The 20,425-nt window shown below is 33.6% G+C and overlaps 1 protein-coding gene across 11 annotated transcripts in view; it reads right to left on the bottom strand.

Annotated features, from left to right (window-relative positions):
• The window catches only part of EPHA5 (EPH receptor A5), a 356,773-nt gene that overhangs the window by 315,007 nt on the left and 21,341 nt on the right, over nt 1–20,425 (bottom strand). For all 11 annotated transcript variants that reach the window (XM_005555196.4, XM_005555198.4, XM_005555197.4 and 8 more), the window contains exon 2: nt 14,061–14,125. In XM_005555196.4, coding sequence (XP_005555253.1) covers nt 14,061–14,125 — 65 coding nt within the window. The remainder of the gene's footprint in view (nt 1–14,060; nt 14,126–20,425) is intronic.

The raw sequence follows: 20,425 nt of genomic DNA, 5'->3' as shown, positions 1-20,425 counted from the left end.
ATCTGGCATCATAATGAGGCAAACAGCAAACCAGAGAAGTTTGTTTAATGAAGTGACTATATTTCAGGATTATACTCATGGTTATGTCTTTAACTGTGCAGACTGGAAGTATTTGTGAATAATCTTGAATTATTTGAATAATTTATAATCACAGCAGAGCCTGTGTGATTCATTGGCTTATCGCACATTTGCATATTCTAATCAACCAAAGTCCGTGCATGCCCAATATACAAAACTCTCTTAATTTTTTTTTTTTTTTCTAACAGCCTTGGCAGCTGTCCTGTCCTGATATATATACTGTAGAGTAGAACACATGAAGGATTAAGTTCAATGTTCCTAAAGTATATGCATACCATTTCCATTATCTGTGTTCTAGATAAAATGCTAAGAAATAAGATGAATTGGAATATATATGCTCAATGAGTTCACATTGATAAAATATGTAATTAAATATTTATAATTACATTTTGGAAGTGGTAAAATAACATAAATAAATTCCACATAAGAAAAGCAATGTAAACAGACAATAAAGGTTGTCTTCCTCTTTTGTTTCTATATTTTCACATCTACAACGTGCTTCTAAGCTAGAGCCAATGTTAGATGCAGCACAGGGACTTTCAGAACCAGGTCAGCAATCACAAGGGTGATTTTCTTAGACTCTAAAGAAACAATGAGCTAATAGGATGTTATTAGTTTTTTTTGCCTACTCATAATAACTGGGTAGAGGCAGCAGTATAAGATTATTATACAATCAAAACATCATAGAGGAACAGAGGTATTTGTGTTATGGAAAAGAATGATGATAACTAAAAGACATACAATCAATTGCTGCAACAAAGTCCCAAATATACAAATAGTGGGATAAAATTCATATGTAGTGTATGATCAGGCTTCATAAATATAATGGACATTATAGGCTGTAGCAATGCATTTTTCTACAAATTTTGGGAATAACATATTTCACTTTGGTAACTATTTTTATAACTAAGTCAATTTTATATTTATGGAAATACTTCCTCATCAGAATTCCTAAGACACACTAATTGAGATGAACCGCAGATAGTTTTTTGATACTTCGTTTTTCTAAAGCTGCTCTCCTTAACTATAGTGATGGCTGCCAACATCTACGCCAACGTGTATAGTACATGATTCCATCCTCTTCCCTCTACCCAGCTAGAGCTGTTTGCATCAGTGATGCACAGGTGAACCAAGTGGAGCCCATCACAATATTTCAATGTTGAATTTGGAACATTTCCAGTCAATGTGAGCTAGTCACTTTAATATAGGAGGGCAAACTTGGAATTGCAGAAAGGGCATGTGTAAAGTGAAGCAAAGAAATCTGGTCTGCAGAGAAGAATGAAAAAATAACTGGTCAGTTACTGTAGGTAACTTGTCAGACATAAACATAGAAGAAGAGCCCCCCCCCCCCACCCCGCACACTCTCTCTCTCTTTCACACACACACACACACACACACACACACACCAGGAATGTCAGGCGACTATCAGGTAATGGTCAGGTGGTTAGTAAGTTTCTCGCTAAAATAATCATTGGTCACAGCTAGTGCCAGGGAAAGGGAGTCTCTCAATAGAGAGAAAACACCTGAAACTGGTGATCAGCAGCTTCCCTATGAGATCTCAGGAGTTGGGCGGGTGGGCTCAAGCATGTTCATTACTAGGAGTAATGGAGTTTAACTGGTATATGACCTTGGAGGGACATTCCACTGGCAAGGCAAGAATGCCTCAAGTCAGCATGAGTACAACTCCTGTAAATACACTGTGCATGCGGCCCCTGTCAAGTGCCAGCAGGCCAGTGCATGTGGACAGCCTACTTCAAGGGAAGACTCAGGGCAGAAGGGATTCAAGACCCGGAAGTATGCCAACATATAAAACTCCAAGTCTAAGGTCATCAGTGCACTCTCTCAGTGATCTATCAAGTTTCCAGCTTGGCCCTCTTCCACATGTACTTTATTTCCTTTCATTTCTGCTCTAAAGCTTTTGAATAAACTTCCACTCCTGCTCTAACACTTGCCTCGGGCTCTCCTTCTGCCTTATGTTGCCTCAAATTCTTTCTTCTAAGGAGGCAAGAATTGAGGTTGCTGCAGCCCTGTACAGATTTGCCGCTGGTAACAGTCAGAAGCAGGAACCAGGGAGAGAAAGCAACCCCTGCCTAGCTGAAGTCATTTTACATTAAATGACACCAACTGACTTTTGACTAACAGAATAATAAATAACTAAATCAGCTTTAGTTGTATGGATAACTCATAAGGTTAGAATATTTCCTGAAAACTGTCCCTGTAAGGATAATATTTTATCTTAATAATAATTTTTGGATGAAATACTTCCTCCATATCCTGACTACTTAAGAGAAAAGCAGAACAACACTTAAGTTGTTTTGAAGATCAATTTTATTATTGAGCACATGCCCATCATTGTACCCCTGTTCTTGGTGAGGGTAAAGTGATGCATACAAAAAGGTTTTCAAAGAGTGTTTTCATAGATTTATGTAAGCCTATCATCAAATAATCTACAAAATTGCAATCCTTTAGTCTGCTTTTGATAAACATTCCCTGCCTTCACTGTGCATTTTCCCTTCTTGCTGTAATTAGTAAGCATTCCTATTTTGATTTGTGAAACTGAATTGTTCATATCAGTGAAAAAGAATTAATTGTTTTAGGAAACTTTACAGACATTATACCAAGTAAAGTGCCAGAGTGACTTTTGGTAAAACCACTCAAGGCTTTATTAATAAATTATATAGATGTTTTATTTAACAAGTGAATATATCTTCCATCTTTAAGTTTTAACTAAAATATAGTTCAAACATACTGAAGAGAATGATCAAAACATAATGACCTTATAAGTCAATCACAACCACTACCTATCATTTGGTAAGAATAAAAAAACTTTTTAATAAACTTCCACTCCTGCTCTAACACTTGCCTCAGACTCTACTTGGCAACATCATGCACTGAGTCCTCAATATGGGTCAGATATTGTGCTAAATGCTGCATCATACTTTCTTGAGGAAGTAATACTTAAGTCAAATCTAAAGGGTAGGACATTTAGCTAGCCAATTGCAGTTGGGTTAAAAAGAGATTAATAAGATGATATTATGGATAAAGGTCATTTTCCAATTTATGAGTTTCTCTATTAATTAGGAAAAGTGTTTTGAGAACTTTTAAAGAAGAAAATATTGGCATTAATTTATATTGATTTTAAATATATAACCAGGGTGAACACAGTGATACCTAATGAACATAATGAACAAATAATACATGTATATCTCAAAAACCAAAACAGAAACCAAGAACAAGAACAAAAATAATGGCAGCATCACACACTGAGTCCCCAATGTGGGTGACGTATTGTGCTAAACACTGCACCACTGACTCTTTCTAATCCTTTCAACAATCTTGTACAGTAGGTAGTATTATACATAATGTATAGATGAAGAAACAGAGAGATTAACTAACTTGAGACACATATCTGGAATCTAGATTAGCTGACGTCAAGACCTCTATGTTAAGTATGTTACTGCCACTAAGGACGCAAATATTTATATACTTTAGTAAACTAGATCGAACTCAATGGAGAAGTAGCCCCTGTTGTGTTTATGTTTGTGCAGGTTGTATATTTCACAACTCTAGGAGACATCATTCAAACTGATGTTTTTTAATACTTGAGGACAGAAACTGAGTCCTGTTTACCACCATAATCTCTGTGCTTGTCATAAGCATTTTTGGTAAAAATAAGTTGTAAAGTATTATTGGCTTAGCTTGGTACAATACAAAATAAATAGAAACCGCCAAATCCAAAGGTTGCTATCTTTGTTTCACTATTCAATTTTCAGCAAAAAAAAAAAAAAAAAATGTGCAGCCTTTTGGTTCCAAACACTCACTACTTCCTAAAGATTTAAATAACTGATTATCAATCAGTAACTGATATAGGTAATGTGAATTTATATTTGAGACATAGGGTGATGTGCTAGAGGTGAAGACAAAAAGGTCTTTACAGTAGAGCAGTTTATAGTATTCACACAATCGATAACACTATACGTATCTCATTTTCAATGTGTTCAATATACAAAAATTGCTATATTGATTCATCCAAAGAAGTATCCACACTTCTGGGTGGTAATGAGAGGTTTCATGCTGTATAACTTGAGCTGTATCTTGAAAAAAGGATTATCATTAAGATGGATTTTATGGAGAGTAAGAAGTATTCCAAGAAATTTGTGGAAAACACCAGAAGTAGAAATTTATATGAATCATTTGTAGAGTTAAGATGAAAGAAATTAGCTCATTAGAGGGAAAGTATTGGGGGATATAGGATCACAAAGACAACAATGGCTACGCTCCAAAGGACCAAAATTTCAGGTTGAGCAGTTTGGACCATCATTTTCTCCATTAGTGCAAGCACTGAACAACACACAAAAAACAAAGAGAATAAGGCAATGAATAGCAAAAGCCTCAAAAAACTCCAAAAGCAGGAGGAGTCTCTCTTCCCCTGCTGCCTTTAATGGAAATAATCAACAGGAATGCGGGATGATTACAGTATATTTTTTCTCCGTGGGAGAGGGAGATTATGTACTCAGAACCATAAAGCATTTGCTTGCAAAATTAATTCAAATTGACTTGCATGGGAGCACTGTCACAGGAATTGAAAACAGCTAAAGGATGGTTTAAAAAAAAAAATCATGATAAACAGCAATCAAACCACTTGGAAAAATACCTGGTGGTTGATCCCCAGGGAACTCTGCAAGGCCTAGTTTTATTTAACATTTTCATTAATAAATTGGAAGATGGAAGTAAAAAACAAAACAAAAAATCATTATACTCACATACGGAAACTGGTACAAATATCATTTTTTTTTTCCAAAAGAAAAATACCTTTAGGCCTGGGTTTTGCATGGGCTATATCATTTGGCAGAGAACGACTTAGATATATATATATCCCTCTATACATAATGGGTAAAAGGAAAATATTTGGACTCAATATGAGATTGTGGAAATTATACTGGGAAATAGGCATTTGGTACAAGTCTGTTAACAGGTACCTCATGTCACAGAAGTAGGTAACGATAACTCGTATATGACTCTATAAATGTCCTGACACTCTTTTGCTCCCTGCCTGTTTTACAAACAAGTGAAAAAAGCAATCTGAAGAAGAAAAAATCAGAATAATAAACAGTTGGATGCAAAGCAAGACAAAGTGATAAGTGTAGATAACATAGCTGTACACATTGTAATCTGGAGTAAAAACATCAGATAGTGGTTTGGATGGAGGGGAGAAGAGATGGATTTCACCGCATGAACTGCTAACGAGGAAGAATAGAGTCTGTCTGGATGTCATGCTTTCTTGAGGAAGTAATACTCAAGTCAAATCTGAAGGGTAGGACATTTAGCTAGCCAATTGCAATTGGGTTAAAAAGAGATTAATAAGACGATATTGTGGATAAAGGTCATATTCCAATTTATGAGTTTCTCTATTAATTAGGAAAAGTGTTTTGAGAACTTCTAAAGAAGAAAATATTGGCATTAATTTATATTGATTTTAAATATATAACTAGGGTGAACACAGTGATACCTAAGGAACCTAATGAACAAATAATGCATGTATCTCTCAATCATACTATGCAGGAATATGCTATGACTATTATCAGTTCATTTTAAGTGTTTGCATATATCAAAGACTAAATACAACATTTGTCTTATATCAGAAGCAGAGATGGACATTTTAAAGAACTTTATTCATAATTGCTAAGTTTCCATGTGAGAAATCTAAATGCAAAATGTTTTGTCTTCTATACTTCAGTGTATGCTTAATAACTATCTTGAGTTTCATAAATTATTTATCTTAATTATTTTACAGATGGGGTATGCTTTTTATTTTTCTAAAAACATTGAATACAAAGCTACTTTGGATCAGGCTTGTTCTTCATTATATTGGCATTTGCATTATATATTATAATATCCATTCCCTTTAGAATTCTTTTCTATCACTGTTCAAATAAAGAGCTTTTCTATATCCACTAATGTGCTCTTTTTTTTACCCACTTCAGCATTACTTTAATCTTTATTAGCCCCTTCGTGCTCAGTGTGGGCTTCTGTGCTAGTCATTATTTTTCCTTTCTTTCAGTAGGAAGAAAAACCAAAATAAGATTCTGGCAAAACTCACTGTGATCCTCAACAAAATATGAGATTAGCAGAGTTCAAATACTTCTCCTCATTCTTGCCTTTAATTTGAAGGACAAGGAATCATACACAAAACACACACACACACACACACACACACACACACACAAACATTCACACTGTTGTCAAAATCTGAGTACCAGAATGGAAAATCCAGTTTCAGTTTTTCTTGATTCAGGAGAAAACACATAAAACACTAACAATGTATTCACAGCCCATTTTGAGTAAAAACCTGAGTTATTTCCAGCTTCAAAAGTAAGCACAAAGGTTCTCAGTCTCAAAGAAATAATAGAACAAAGCAATAATAAAACAAGAAAAGCCATAAACTCCTGTTTTGAAGTATCTACAATGTAGGGTTATTTTTTCTTTCTCCTCCAGGCAGAGAGCAACTTACTTTGTCTGCATTTTAGTACAAATACCACTTAAGTCAATAATTTGAAATCTTCAAATGAAAAAATGATTATGAATGATCCCAAAAGTTCTTAAGATCAGCATTAGAAAAAAAAATTTTAATGATGTTTGTATTCTTTATTTGACTGGAGGAAGAAAATAGAACAAAAATCCAAGCAGAATTAGCAACACAACTGAGCGGTGATGCTCAGGGGAATGCAGCAGTTTCCCCATTGTGTGCTAGAGGAAGCGCAGACAACTCAGTGGGGAGAAGGCTGGTTCCACCAAAGCAAAGGAGGCAGGTGTATCTTGTGATCATACATAACAACAGCTTATGGAAAAAAAGAGCAATAGTGGAATTTCTAAGACATGAAATCACAAACTGTTCTAAGCAAACACTAAACCATTAATTTTATTCTCACAAGAATAAGCCTTGAAAACACTTGATAAGAATTTCCAGGGAATGATTATGTTCACATACAGGCTTAGACTGTATAAGTTAATCAATATAAAATTTTCCAGACGGTGACTGAAACAACTCTAATGTAATTAGAAGGAAGCAAAAACAAAATGCACTTTTAGGTTGTGTACATATAGGCTAGTGAAGCTATGAATAATGAGATTGACAGTTTAAGGGCACAAAGATAAAGAAGGAGGAAAGCTTTAAGTGAGGAGATATTTATTTTACAGACTCTATTGGGTTTACTATTATTCTACCAAGCAATTTGATTAGAAAATTGAAATTCTCTTTGAGGTGAATTCCCTCTTCAGCATGGACTCTTGTATGTATAAACTAAAAGTCTGGGTACCCGCCAGAACCTGGTCATGACTCTGAAAACCTAGAGTAGCTCATCTCTGGTTTTAAATAATCAGGGTGCTAGATGACCTGAGATTAAAATGAACTCAGTCTCCAAGTAACTGCATAGCCTTGGAAAAGTCACCCATACTAAACCTCATTTTTTTTTTTCCATCTACAAACAGAGTATTAAGTGTTCCTTTGTGCATTGTCATTATTAGTTCTAAATGTTGATGTATATTTATGTACTGAAAGTGTATTTTTTCATGGCAAGATAGAGCGATATGACACTGCATGTGCCAAATACAGAATACGTGCTCTTCCCAGGTGTGTCGCAAACTACTTGAGTGACCTTGATCAAATACCATCATCTCTCTCTGACACTTTTGCACATCTATAAAAAGAAAGAACAAGACAAGAAAATGCATTATCTACTGCCTTGTTCTCCTTGATTACTCATTCTCAGAACCATAACGGTCCCTTAAGCTCCAGGATGTGAAGAATTTGGGGTGTTTTACTTCACTGCTATAGCCTCAGTGCCTAGAAGACTGAAGGAAATATACTAGAAGCGCAATAAATATTTGTTGAATGAATAAATGCAGCAAATTACATAGTACTGCTAGATATGTCCAGAAGAAAAAAGAGGAGAGTTAAAGTTACTACCATGAGGCAGAACAACAGGCACACAAATACACACACACAAACAAACACAAATAAATACTATCACACATGTAACAGTTGAGAAATACATGCAGATGCCAAAATTCAAATGGCGTTTCCTAATTAAGGGGAAGTACTCAAAGACTAAAAAGAAACCATGCCAGCATGTATAGAGAAGTTTTCTGTTTGTTTGTTTGTTTTTAAGTTAGGTCCCTCCAGAAACAAACAAACAAACAAAAATGTGGATGCTTCTGCAATATTAGAGAAATGACTATTCATTGCTGTCGTTGTCACAGATTGGTAACTTAAATGAATGAGGAGGGTCGGGTAGTAAATAAGTCAAACAGGAGAATTTACATACTCTTCTACATGGCAGTTTTACTCAGCTTTGGACTATTCAAGCTATAAAAGGCTCCTGGCTCTGGCTTTCTGAAATATCCAATTAACAGAAACTTGAAATTCAGATTTTATAAGAAATCTTCAATTCTCATGTATTAAAAATGAATTCATATATATACATATATGAGTTTTGTATATATATACACACATATATGCTAAAACAAACAAAAAAACTTATGGAGTGGTGGATCTCTTAGTATTAAAATAGAAATGCAATAGAAGGTCAAGGAAAGGATGTTTATGACTGCCAACACTGTGTCAAGTTCTTTGCTAGGTTTTACTTATTTCATGTTCATCAGAAAACTATAAGTAATGTATGCCCCATTTTATAAATAAAAAATAAGTTATCCTTCCAATAAATATTTATTGAAGTTCTATTACAAGCCAGAAATTAAATCAAGCTTTAGAAACACTGTAAAGTGGCAAATATGAAATAACTATGGTAAGTCTATGAGGTTACAATGTAATAAAGAGGACAAATACAGAAAAGTATTACAGGTGCAGTGATTGTTTTAACAAATGTATGGCACAAATGTCTGACTATGAGGAATGAATATTAGTGTTTCCCTTAAATTCTTGCAAAATTCTTAAGCTCAGATTTGAGGTGACATTTTTACCAGTATAAGAAATAAACATATCCATTCTTAAGGCCTAAAGTTCAGAAGAATATTCTGAAAAAAGTGAAGAAAGTGTAGTACTTTTAATTGAATATTCATACAGTTGCTTTTTTTAATGTTTATAAGGAGTTTTGAATTCTCAAAGGACCAATTCAATTTAATATATATTTATTAAATATATAATCTGTATTAGGCAATATGCCAGGCAATATCTCCACAACTGGGGATAAAAATCTGAGTACAATTGGTTCACTTTAAATCAGGAATTCTATTTAGAGGAAGACACTCTACGTAAATAATACAAAACCAAGTAAGTTTTCTGGTAGCATAAGAGAAAAACCAAACAATCTCTAGAACAGAATTCATAACTTACATGATACATGTAAATATTCAGGTAGGCCGGGTGCCGTGGCTCATGCCTGTAATCCTAGCACTTTGGGAGACTGAGGCTGGTCGATCACTTGAAGTCAGGAGTTGGGGACCAGCCTGACCACCATGGAAAAACCCTGTCTCTACTAATAAAATACAAAATTAGCCAGGCGTAGTGGCACATGCCTGTAATCCCAACTACTCAGAAGACTGAGGCAGGAGAATTGCTTTAACCCGGGAGGCGGAGGTTGTGGTGAGCTGAGATCGTGCCATTGCATTCCAGCCTGGGCAACAAGAACAAAACTCCATCTCACACACACAAAAATATTCAGGTAAATATTTCCTGAATGAATGGAGCAATAGGGTTAAGTTATATGAGCCTTACTCAAGGACAGGGACCCTTGTCTTACCCAAGTTTTATATAAATCACAGACTCTGGTGTAAGAGATTGTATACAACAAATATTTAAGGCCACTTACTGATTCAAATTATACTTGATTTCTTTAAAACAATGTTAATATGCAAATCACACTTGAATTTGAAATAAAATGATTTTAAGCCATATCCATGAAAGCATAAATGCAAACAGCATTACTATGTGGTTTTTATTAAAACATGACCTCAAATAATAAAACAATACCATAAACAATCAATTCTAAAATTAACTGTTGTTACTTAAAATGCATTTTTCAAACTTGAGGGAAATCAAATAATCAGTTTATATGTTTCTCTAAGAAAATGAAGTAGGGAGAATAAAAGGAAAATAAAGATGCAGTTTTCTCTGAAAAAAATATGTGGGTTGCATATGTGTAAAACCTATTTCTAAAAATATGTTTCTAGTGGTAAAAATATTTATTTTGATCATTTATAGTTGCACATATTTTGCTTATTTGAGAATGTGTTAGTTTCTTCTTCATTTTCAAAAGGCAGTTTTCCTGGATATCGAATTCTAGCTCCACAGTCTTTCTCTTCTTGCATTTTGAAGAGGTCATCGCTTTGCCTTCTGGACCCCATGATTTCTAGTAAGAAATAGCTGTGCAAAGTACTGAGGATCGCTTATACAAGGTGAGATGTTTGACTCTAGCTACTTTTGAAAGTTTCTCTCTTTGGCTTTTGATAGTTTAACTATGATGTGTCTAGTTGTGAATGTGTTTAACTTTATCCTACTTCAGTTTGTTGAGTTTCCTGAATGTGTGCATTAATGTTTCCTCATCAAATTTGGGAACTTTATGTTCATTAATTCTTCAAATATTTGTTCTGACCCATTTGGCCTCCCTTCTTCTGAGACTCCCATTATATCTGTGTTCTTCCCACTGATCTCTAAGTTTCTGTTTATTTCTGTTCATTAATTTTTCTTTCTGTTCCTCAGATTGGATTATCTCAGTTGTCCTATCTTCAAGTCAGCTTATTCTTTATTCTCTCTGCTCAAATCTGCCCCTATTGCAAATTCTTCATTCAATTTTATACTTTTCAACTCCAATTTATTTTTCATTTATAAGAGGTTCTATCTCTTTATTGATATTTTGAATTCAATTATACATTACTTTATACTTTCTTTTAGTTCTTGACACATATTTTCCTTTACTTCTTTCAACGTATTTTAACAGCTGGGCATATTCAGTATAAATTCTAATAACTGCTTTTGTTCTTTTTACCAGCAATACTTTCTTGTTTCTTTGCATTTCTCATAGTATTTTGTTATTGGAAATCTGGCATATTAAATAAAGTAATGTGACAACTCTGAAAATTAGATTCTCCCTCACTCTCCAGGGAGTGTTAATGTTTGTTTCTTTAATGACTTTTCTGAAATAATTCTGTATACTCTATTTTTCAATGGCCATGTGTAGCCATTGAAGTCATTGCTCTATTAGCTTACATAACAGGTATTGCTTAGACAGAATATTTTGTTAATCTCAAACCAGTAAGTGTTTCAACTTTGGGGAGGGTCTGTGTGTGCATGTTGGGACATTCCTTCAATATTCAGCTAAGCAATTAAAGACCTACCTTAACCTTCTCTTCCTGCTTGTGAGCAAGTAAAACCTTAGGTCTTTCTCAGGTCCTTCCTGAGCATACATACGCCCCTGGGCATGTACAAAGCCCTACACATGTGCATGGCCTTATAAATTCCAAATAAGTCATTGAGGCATTTGAAAATCAGTGTGGACATCTCAATTTCCAGCTTTCCCTAAGTTTTCTGGTTGACAAGCCTATTATTTGTCCCAAATTTTAGGTAGCCCCTCATACAGAAGAAAAATCAGACAATTGCCTGTCTTTTTGACAAATGTCCAGCTGAGAAAAAGCTTTTGGACTTCAACAGCTCTAAGTCAGGTGAAATCAAGAGTGTCTTACAATGCGGTCTTCCAGGGAGTTCTCAAACATATCAAATAAAGACAATTCTCTGAAATTGAGACTGGGAAGAATCTCCTACTCCCTTTCAGTTCTTACTAGTCTACTGGTTTTCACCATGATGGCTGAATTTTGGCTTTTCAAGACTACCTCAGAGCTAGAGAGGCAGGAAGGACATGGAGCAAGTAAAATGCCACAAACTTTGCTATTTTAAAAGACTCAGTCATTTTTCTTAAATAAAAGTGTCCCATATTGCTCCAAGATGATGTCTGAATACCAGAGTTCCAATAAAAATGACTCGAACATTTTTTTTCCAGTTTTCTTGTGGCAATTATTGAAAAAATAATTTGGTGGTCATTATTCCACAATTTTTATGGACATCATTCTGATTATCTATATTTCACCTATGATTATGTTGCTTATCTAATCACAAATGGCACAGCTAACTAAAAATATTTTAAAAGTGTATATATTTTTACTATCATTGTATATACCATGAACATTCATTTTCCTTAAATATAATACATTTTTTCCTTCATTTTGCATTTGAGTGATGTAACACAAAACATAACGCCTGAATCCCACATACATATCTCACACTCAAACAAATATACATTCATTAAGCCCCTCTAAGTTAACTTCCCTGTCTTCAATATTAACATTTGGTACACTATGTCAAAGGAAACATTACTCAACATAATAACAAGAATTTTGAAAACGATGCTCATTGTTTAAAAAACAGAACAAATATACTACTATATGAACAATAATAATAGAAAAAAAAGACAGCATGAAGTTGTTAGAATAATTTAAAAGATCCAATTTCCAACACAGAAGGATTATGTTTTTATAAAGCTATTAATTGTGCTTCATATAGAAATCATATATAAAATTGAGTAAATTTCCTCAAATGTATAGTTGCAACAGCAACTACAACACCGTACTTATACTCTCACAGATACGCTCTTTCAAAGCTCTATTTTAATAACTTCTGAGTGGAAACAGGAGAAAAACACAAAACTAAATTCAAAGAAAATATCTCATATATTCTCTCTGGATTCTAAAAAACTAATTTCAACACAACACATCAACCATACTCTCAGAAAGAAAAAAATTAAAATATTTATTCAATAGATTATTTTTGGTACATGAAAAAAAAGGAAGAATACAAAATATCTGTATAGGTTCTCATAAACAGACGTTAGCCAGACATTTATCTGTACGGAATCATGACAGATGAAAGAAAGAGTGTGTGGTGGTTCAGGAAAAAAAAGGAAGGGAAGAAGGAAGAGTATAAGAAAGATAAAAGAGGAACACATTGAAAGTATACACGTTATTATCTTCAGCCTGGCTCTACTTGCGTTATGCAATGTTTTTGTTTGTTTTTTGTTATTTTGCCTTACCTTTATGTTCCAATATCTTAAAAATCTACTAGCATTCCTTTTTAATATTATGGCTTTAAATACATCTGTAACTTTTCACAACTAAAGAGAAATACAAAATTGATGAAAAACATAAAAGCCCACTGAGATGAGGATGTTAATATACAAATTATTATGGATTAGAATAATTAATACAACGTACGATTTCCATAATAACTTTCTTAGTAAAGGACTGATTCACACACCTGGTTTACTCGTTAATTTGAAAATGAAAATTTTGGCTCTTTAGGTTATTATGACAAAATTTGTTATAATATTAGATTATTCTAAAATAAACCTTTGATATTTTCTAGATGAATTGCAGTTGCATATGTACATGATATTATAATAGTTTCTTGGATTCTTTTTATCTCAATGGAATTTAAAGGAATTTCTCATACTATTTTTATTCCCTTATTCTGTAAATGAAGTCAAAATTAAATTGGTCCCAGCTTTGAATCACACTGATCATAGACCAGTTAAATTTTATTTCCTATGCAATATGCCAGGATGATGGCAAATTAGTAGCAAATCAAATACTTTTATATTTAATATAAACTAATTCTGAAAGTTTCTTTGTTGTTTTCATGTGAACTTTTCCTAAATGCTGAAGGAAACTTCACATTTCTTTGTGGAACAATACTCAGAGAGGAAATAGTATATTTACTCTTTAGTCACTGAAAGCCCTTCCCTAGTGTTCCTTTTTTTGGTTAGAGTTATTTGAAGTCCCACCACCGCATCCAACACACACATAGTACCTCCTATCTCAACAACATACACATCCAGTACATATTCATTCCTGTGTTGCAAGTATCAAGATGCTTATGCGCATAGTTTAAGTTTTAGAAAAACTTTCATAAAACTTACCCCATTTTTTGGAAAAGCAATCCATCCCAGGTCCCCCATGACAGTGCGTGAATCCAATAAATTCACTGAAAAGAAAAGAATACAAAACTCAGTGAAATGTATATTATCATGGATATTGTATCTCTATCTTAATAGTGTTATTAAAATTGCATGTTGTTTACGTAACTGAAATTAAGTGTTCATTATGATGAATACAATGGGTATAATTTAAAGAAAATATATTGATGCAAGAGAGCAAATGATTTTAAATAAACATTTGAAGAACAATCACAGCAAAATCATCTGAAAGCAAATCATTACCCTATTTTATTTTCTTGCAAAACAATAATAAATTAAAAAAAAAAAAACTCGTGAGAAAAAAAAAAGAACAAAAGTAAACCCACAAAAATGAAAGGTTCATGCTGCCTTGTAAAAAGCTCCAGGTTTTGGGATTAAGCTGCAGCCATAAAATTGTAGCTAAATGTATTTTATTTTCTTCTGGGAAGCTGTTATGAAGCAATTAACAAATAATTTACATTAAACAGCAATAAACTATTCCCAAGCTTGTAACATTTTTTGTGATATTAACAGAAATCTGTAATCCAAATTGCAAGTTTAATTAAGAAATAAATCTACACACCCTTAACCAAGACAAGGAAATTGTTGCAGTTCTTGAGATAGTTGCTATACTTAAGAATCCATTGCATTCCCAGAGATACTTTCTTCTTAGATATGACCATAGTCTAAAAAGAGTGTTTCATGTAGAACTGTCGGATACATTATATATGGGAATATTACGATATTGAGAAACTCCAGGATGGAAGTTTGAGTACCATCATTACAAAAGGAAGCCATTTATGAGTATGTACACACACAGACACACACACACATACACACCCATGCACACACATACACACTCATACACATCATACATATGGTGTTATATACTGACTCTGAGAAATCAAAGTAGCTTATCGGGTACTGTCTACTCAAAATACTTTAGCCCTGGATCACAGATCATCATTCCTCCAACCTATTATACCTATCCCATATGGCTCTACCTGGCCTGCTGTGCAACAGAACAACTTTGAATGAGCCTGGAATATGAACCTGAAAGGGAAACACCTGAGTTATCCCTATGTAGAGGTATCGAGGCTTCCTTAAGCTATATTCAAAAGCCAGTATCTCGAAATGCCACCAGTTCTAAAAGGATGATTCTATGTGTAAGTGTAAGCCTGGAGTATTAAAGAAATAACAGTTGATACGCTGGGATGTGTTCTTATACTTTTTAAGATAATATAAAATTATTATGACTGAGGAAATTTTCTATATCTTAGAGAAATTTATGTACATTTAACTATTATTACGCATCATTTATTTCACAGTAGCAAAAATTAATGAGACAAAAGCACGTTTGGGAACATACATATTTTATAAACCACATTGAAAGCATATGATAATATTAGTAACATTAAAATAAATCAATAGCTTAAAATATGTAGAAAAACAAATATACTAAAAATTACCTATACATACACATATATGTTGTTGCTAAATATACTTTATTCATCTATTTTCTGAGCTCATCAACTATTAAAAAATGCATACAATATAATGTTTATATCACTTTTAACCTACTTAAATCATACTGGTTTTAACGAATAATAATTAATTTGTGGAATTATTAATTTCTTAAAAGAATGGTGACCTAATTGAAAAAACATTTTTTAAAAATCAAACAAACAAAAACTGCTCTAATACCCACTGACCTTGCAAATCCTGCCCCTCACTACATCTAATTTTTCAGATAGATCCATACTCTTCCTTTTGCTCTATTGTTGTCTTTTCTGGTTTTCATGGGAATAAGGCTACATTCAACTTAAATGTCCTTGCCCTCATTTTAGTTTTTTCTGGGACACTAGGGCTGTGTCTAGACATGACTAAATACCAAGGGGTTTCAGAACCTAAATTGTTATGTTTATTCATCTTAATGATTCATTTGATTCACCTTTCATATTGAGCAGCAGCATATCTGTAGATGAGATAAAGTAGAGCAAATCAGCAAACTAAGGGTGCTACCATGATGGCAATCAAATTGAACTTAATCCTTTGGCGGCAAACTGATGTGCATAGGAATTCCAGGAATTCATAACCAGCCTACCGTGAGAAACACAGTGTTCCTTGTAGACCTGTTACTAATATGAAATATTCATTATTATCAACAGAATTTCAGATAGCTTTTCAAGATTCAGTTAGCTGCACTTGAATTGGGTTTAAACTAAATTACCATTTTTACTTTTTTTTTTTTCTGGAAAATATGTATGTGTTGAAGTAAACAAATTACCTTAAAATACTAACTTGGCTGTTAATACAATTTATTAAGAGTTCTCAGTGTTGGAATATACTGCAGAATATATGAGAATAACTACATTAGGAATCTCTATAATCTTACAGTGAAGTGGTCAAATAATTTTCTTTGTATATAGACTAGGAAATCCACAAGAAATACATGTATGTATCTTCCCACTACTGTCTAAAATTGATGTCCGTCTGGAAACAAATGATTTCATAAAATTCACAATCCTGAAAAGGTAATTACACATTCCATTACTAAAATGGAAATTGAGAAAAAGAGAGTAAAATTAGGCATTTTTAGCAATCATTTGCATATTATTATATTATAATTTTGTTTATGTAATGGAGGATAAATTGGGATTTGATTCTTAGAGAAAATAATTAAAATTTTTGTGTAAATTTTAAAATACATATCTTTCTTTTACCTTCTGAGTTGCTAATGTTTCCTTCATCCTTCAAAACATATTTCAGGAATTCCTTCTTCAGGACACTATTCTGATCTTCCCTTTCCTAAGTCTGAGTTAGGCATTATTACTCAATATTCTATGAACACTCAATTCCTGTCTTCAAAAAATTGTATGAACAAAATTCTCTTATAAGAACACCATGTTTGACTGATGTCTATGAATCTAGTCTCAGTTCAGAAAAGCGGAATAGCTGTTTATCTTATGAATGAATAATGTGGTCAGTGGGAAGATCAGGAGGGTGAGGCTAATCAACATACACCAGTGGTTCTCAACATGGAGATATAATAATGTCTGGAGACATTTGGGTGCATTTATCTATTTTCTGAGTTCATTAGTGGATGAATATTTGCTTCTGGCATTTAATGGGAAGAAGTCAGGTATGCGGTGAAGCATCCTGCAATGTACCGTCAGCCTCCCCAGGAAAGAATTATCTGGTCAAAATTTCACTAGTACTAAAGTTGAGAAACCCTATTACATACCTATTGACGCCACTAGAAATTTTCTATTTTCACAATTCTTTATATGGTACATCAGTAGAATGATCTGCTCATCTATCGATGTACCAGATAAATAATTGTGAAAGTAGAAATTTAAGGCCGGGCACGGTGGCTCAAGCCTGTAATCCCAGCACTTTGGGAGGCCGAGACGGGCGGATCACGAGGTCAGGAGATCGAGACCATCCTGGCTAACACGGTGAAAACCCGTCTCTACTAAAAAAATACAAAAAACTAGCCGGGCGAAGTGGCGGGCGCCTGTAGTCCCAGCTACTTGGGAGGCTGAGGCAGGAGAATGGCGTGAACCCGGGAGGCGGAGCTTGCAGTGAGCTGAGATCCGGCCACTGCACTCCAGCCTGGGCGACAGAGCATGACTCCGTCTCAAAAAAAAAAAAAAAAAAAAAAAAGAAAGAAAGTAGAAATTTAACAGAAGTTAGCATATTTGGGGACCTTCTGTTTGAACCAAAATAATATTTCTACTTAAGAAAATTAGAGTAATAAAATAATTTTAGTCTTATTTATAAAAATAAAAATAGAATATCTGACTATATAACACCACTAAATTATTTTTCACATAACCAATATAATTATTAAATGTGTTATTATATACACTTTCATAATTTCTCAGTATTCATGACTATATGCATGAAAAGGCACTTTGCCATTACTGTAATTAATGCCTCCATTTTCCCTACTAGTAAAATAAAAAATCAAAATATAGCTATATTAAAAAACAGAAGTTTAGATATAGGGTTTATATAAATGTGAATTTTCAGAAGTTAATTTCCCAATTTCATTACCAAATTTATTAAAAAGAGGGCTTGGCAGTAATAGAGCATAGTCACTAAATATCTTCTGTGCTATAATTATAGTAATTAAATTGTTCTGAACAGTATATATGCTTGTTGTAAATTGCAATGAATTCACGAGTATTGATCTTTATTGTACAACTTAATTAAAACTTGTCCAGGAGAACCCACTAATGAATATAATTAGAGGAAATGTTTGATGCCACAGTTACTCTAGAAGATATTAATCAGATATCAGAAATTTCATGAAAAATGTTTTCATTCTATTATTTGTATTTTAAACTAGAGTCATACCATTCAACTGAGAGACAGATTTCAAGATGATTTTTCCCTCAGCCATTGTATAATTATGATTAAGATGGACATATTGGTAGGTATTGGTATTTTAATCAGTAATTAAGAAGGCTGATTATTCAGGAGAAATAACTTTAAAGGGGTCAATGAATATGTACTACATTGCAAATTCCTAACATTAATGTATGGGGGAAAAATACTAACACAGGAACTTTTTAATAAGGAAAAGTCACTTAACTGAATGCCCAGCCAAATAACAGATTATGAAAGAAACTAATTCAAAATAGTCTTTAGTACGCTTTAATTGTATTTCTATACATTAACAATTTCAATGCTTTCTTGAAAAGAGAAAAGCTTTTAGAAAATTCACTTTCAGAAAAAGTAGATTGCTAACTCATTATATTTGTTAGGATTCAAGGAAAGCAAAGAGCAAATAAATAAAATGGAATATGCATAAGAAGATTCCTAAATCCTCAACTTCACACATTCTAACGATTAAAGTTTAGCTTAGGTTAATAATACAAATATGTTCTTCAATGATTATAACTTTCAAATATTCTAACTTGTTCTATATCACTTTGACTCCACTACTTTCTCCTTAACATCTTGCCAACTTAAGTCACTATGAGCAGGAAAATGCATTAGATTCTCCAGGAAACAGACACATTGGAATGAAAGTGTTTTCAGACCTTGAAGAGTCAAAAGATAGATCAAGGACATTTGATCCCACCATACACCATCAGTGGGCAAAGCCTTAAGAGAATATGTGATCCTTGATGACATGAAGATAGACAATTAGAAGGCTTATTCTTACTTATATTGTTTCTGTTTTTGCCATTACCTTCACATTAACAAATACAGTTATAATGTCAGTTAAACCTCCGCTACAGTATGAAAAGAGAATAATTTGGATTAGTAGCAGATGAGATGGCCTTCACTCTCTAAAGGCATTGAATCAAAGTGGCATTGCATACTAGAGACTTCTGATGGATGCTTGCTTATTGACTTCCATTTAACAATATCAGAAAAGCTACTGGATTCAATTACAATACACATTTAACTAATCTGTGAGAACAAACCCCAGATATACAGCTGTCCAGCTTCTCTCCATGGTCCCATCCAGCACAGATGTGATTTCTCACTTTCAAGCTAAATTTTATAATTTGACAACTGCTGCAGGGAACAAAGAACAGTTTACAAAATGAGTGCAGAGAAAGAGGACATGTGTTTCCCATTGGTAAACTAGATTTGTAAATTTGGGAAAAATTATGTTACAGGTTTAGAAGTGTTATGTAGATTTCTGGCATCCCTTGACTCAAAGGCAGGAAGCCACAACCAACTGTATTTTCAGACAATGAATGGAAGAGTATTTATTTTACAATTCTGAGCAACCCATACGCCCAATCTTTTTTAGAATAAAGAAGAAGAAATGTGCGGAAATCACTTGTGGAATGCTTACTCTATGTCAGATGCTCTACTAGGTAATTTATACATAAAGCAGTAACTGAGACCTTAGTAACGGACCATGAGCACTGCTTGTTGTTTCCTGCAGCCAAGTCAGTCCCCCAGTTAAGACCTAAACGTTAGATCACTGCATTGCAACCACCTATTTCCCTAGACATCCAAAGACTCTAATCAAGAATGATTCTACCTTGTTTGTACATGAACCATGGCAGCTAAACATAGCTTTAGAAAAACTGCACAACCAGAGACTGGTTTCATTCTAAGTAAACCGTGACCTCAAATGAGCCATGAACATTACCTGACAAACCTATATTTAGGTAACTAGGCCTTTTGTGTATTAACCACAAAGCATTTTCTAAAATTTTTCTTTAAAATATATTCAAAAGTAAACCTCACATTCCCATCCAGTGAATGTCCTATTTCTGTCCTTTTCATAACTCAGATTATTGAATGAATTATCAACACCCCTATCTATTATTTCCTCACATCTTCCTCATTCCTTA

Source organism: Macaca fascicularis, chromosome 5 (assembly GCF_037993035.2).
Source record: "Macaca fascicularis isolate 582-1 chromosome 5, T2T-MFA8v1.1".
Taxonomy (NCBI): domain Eukaryota; kingdom Metazoa; phylum Chordata; class Mammalia; order Primates; family Cercopithecidae; genus Macaca; species Macaca fascicularis.
The sequence above is the reverse complement of the archived record's forward strand: the minus strand, read 5'-3'. Positions and strand labels throughout refer to the sequence as shown.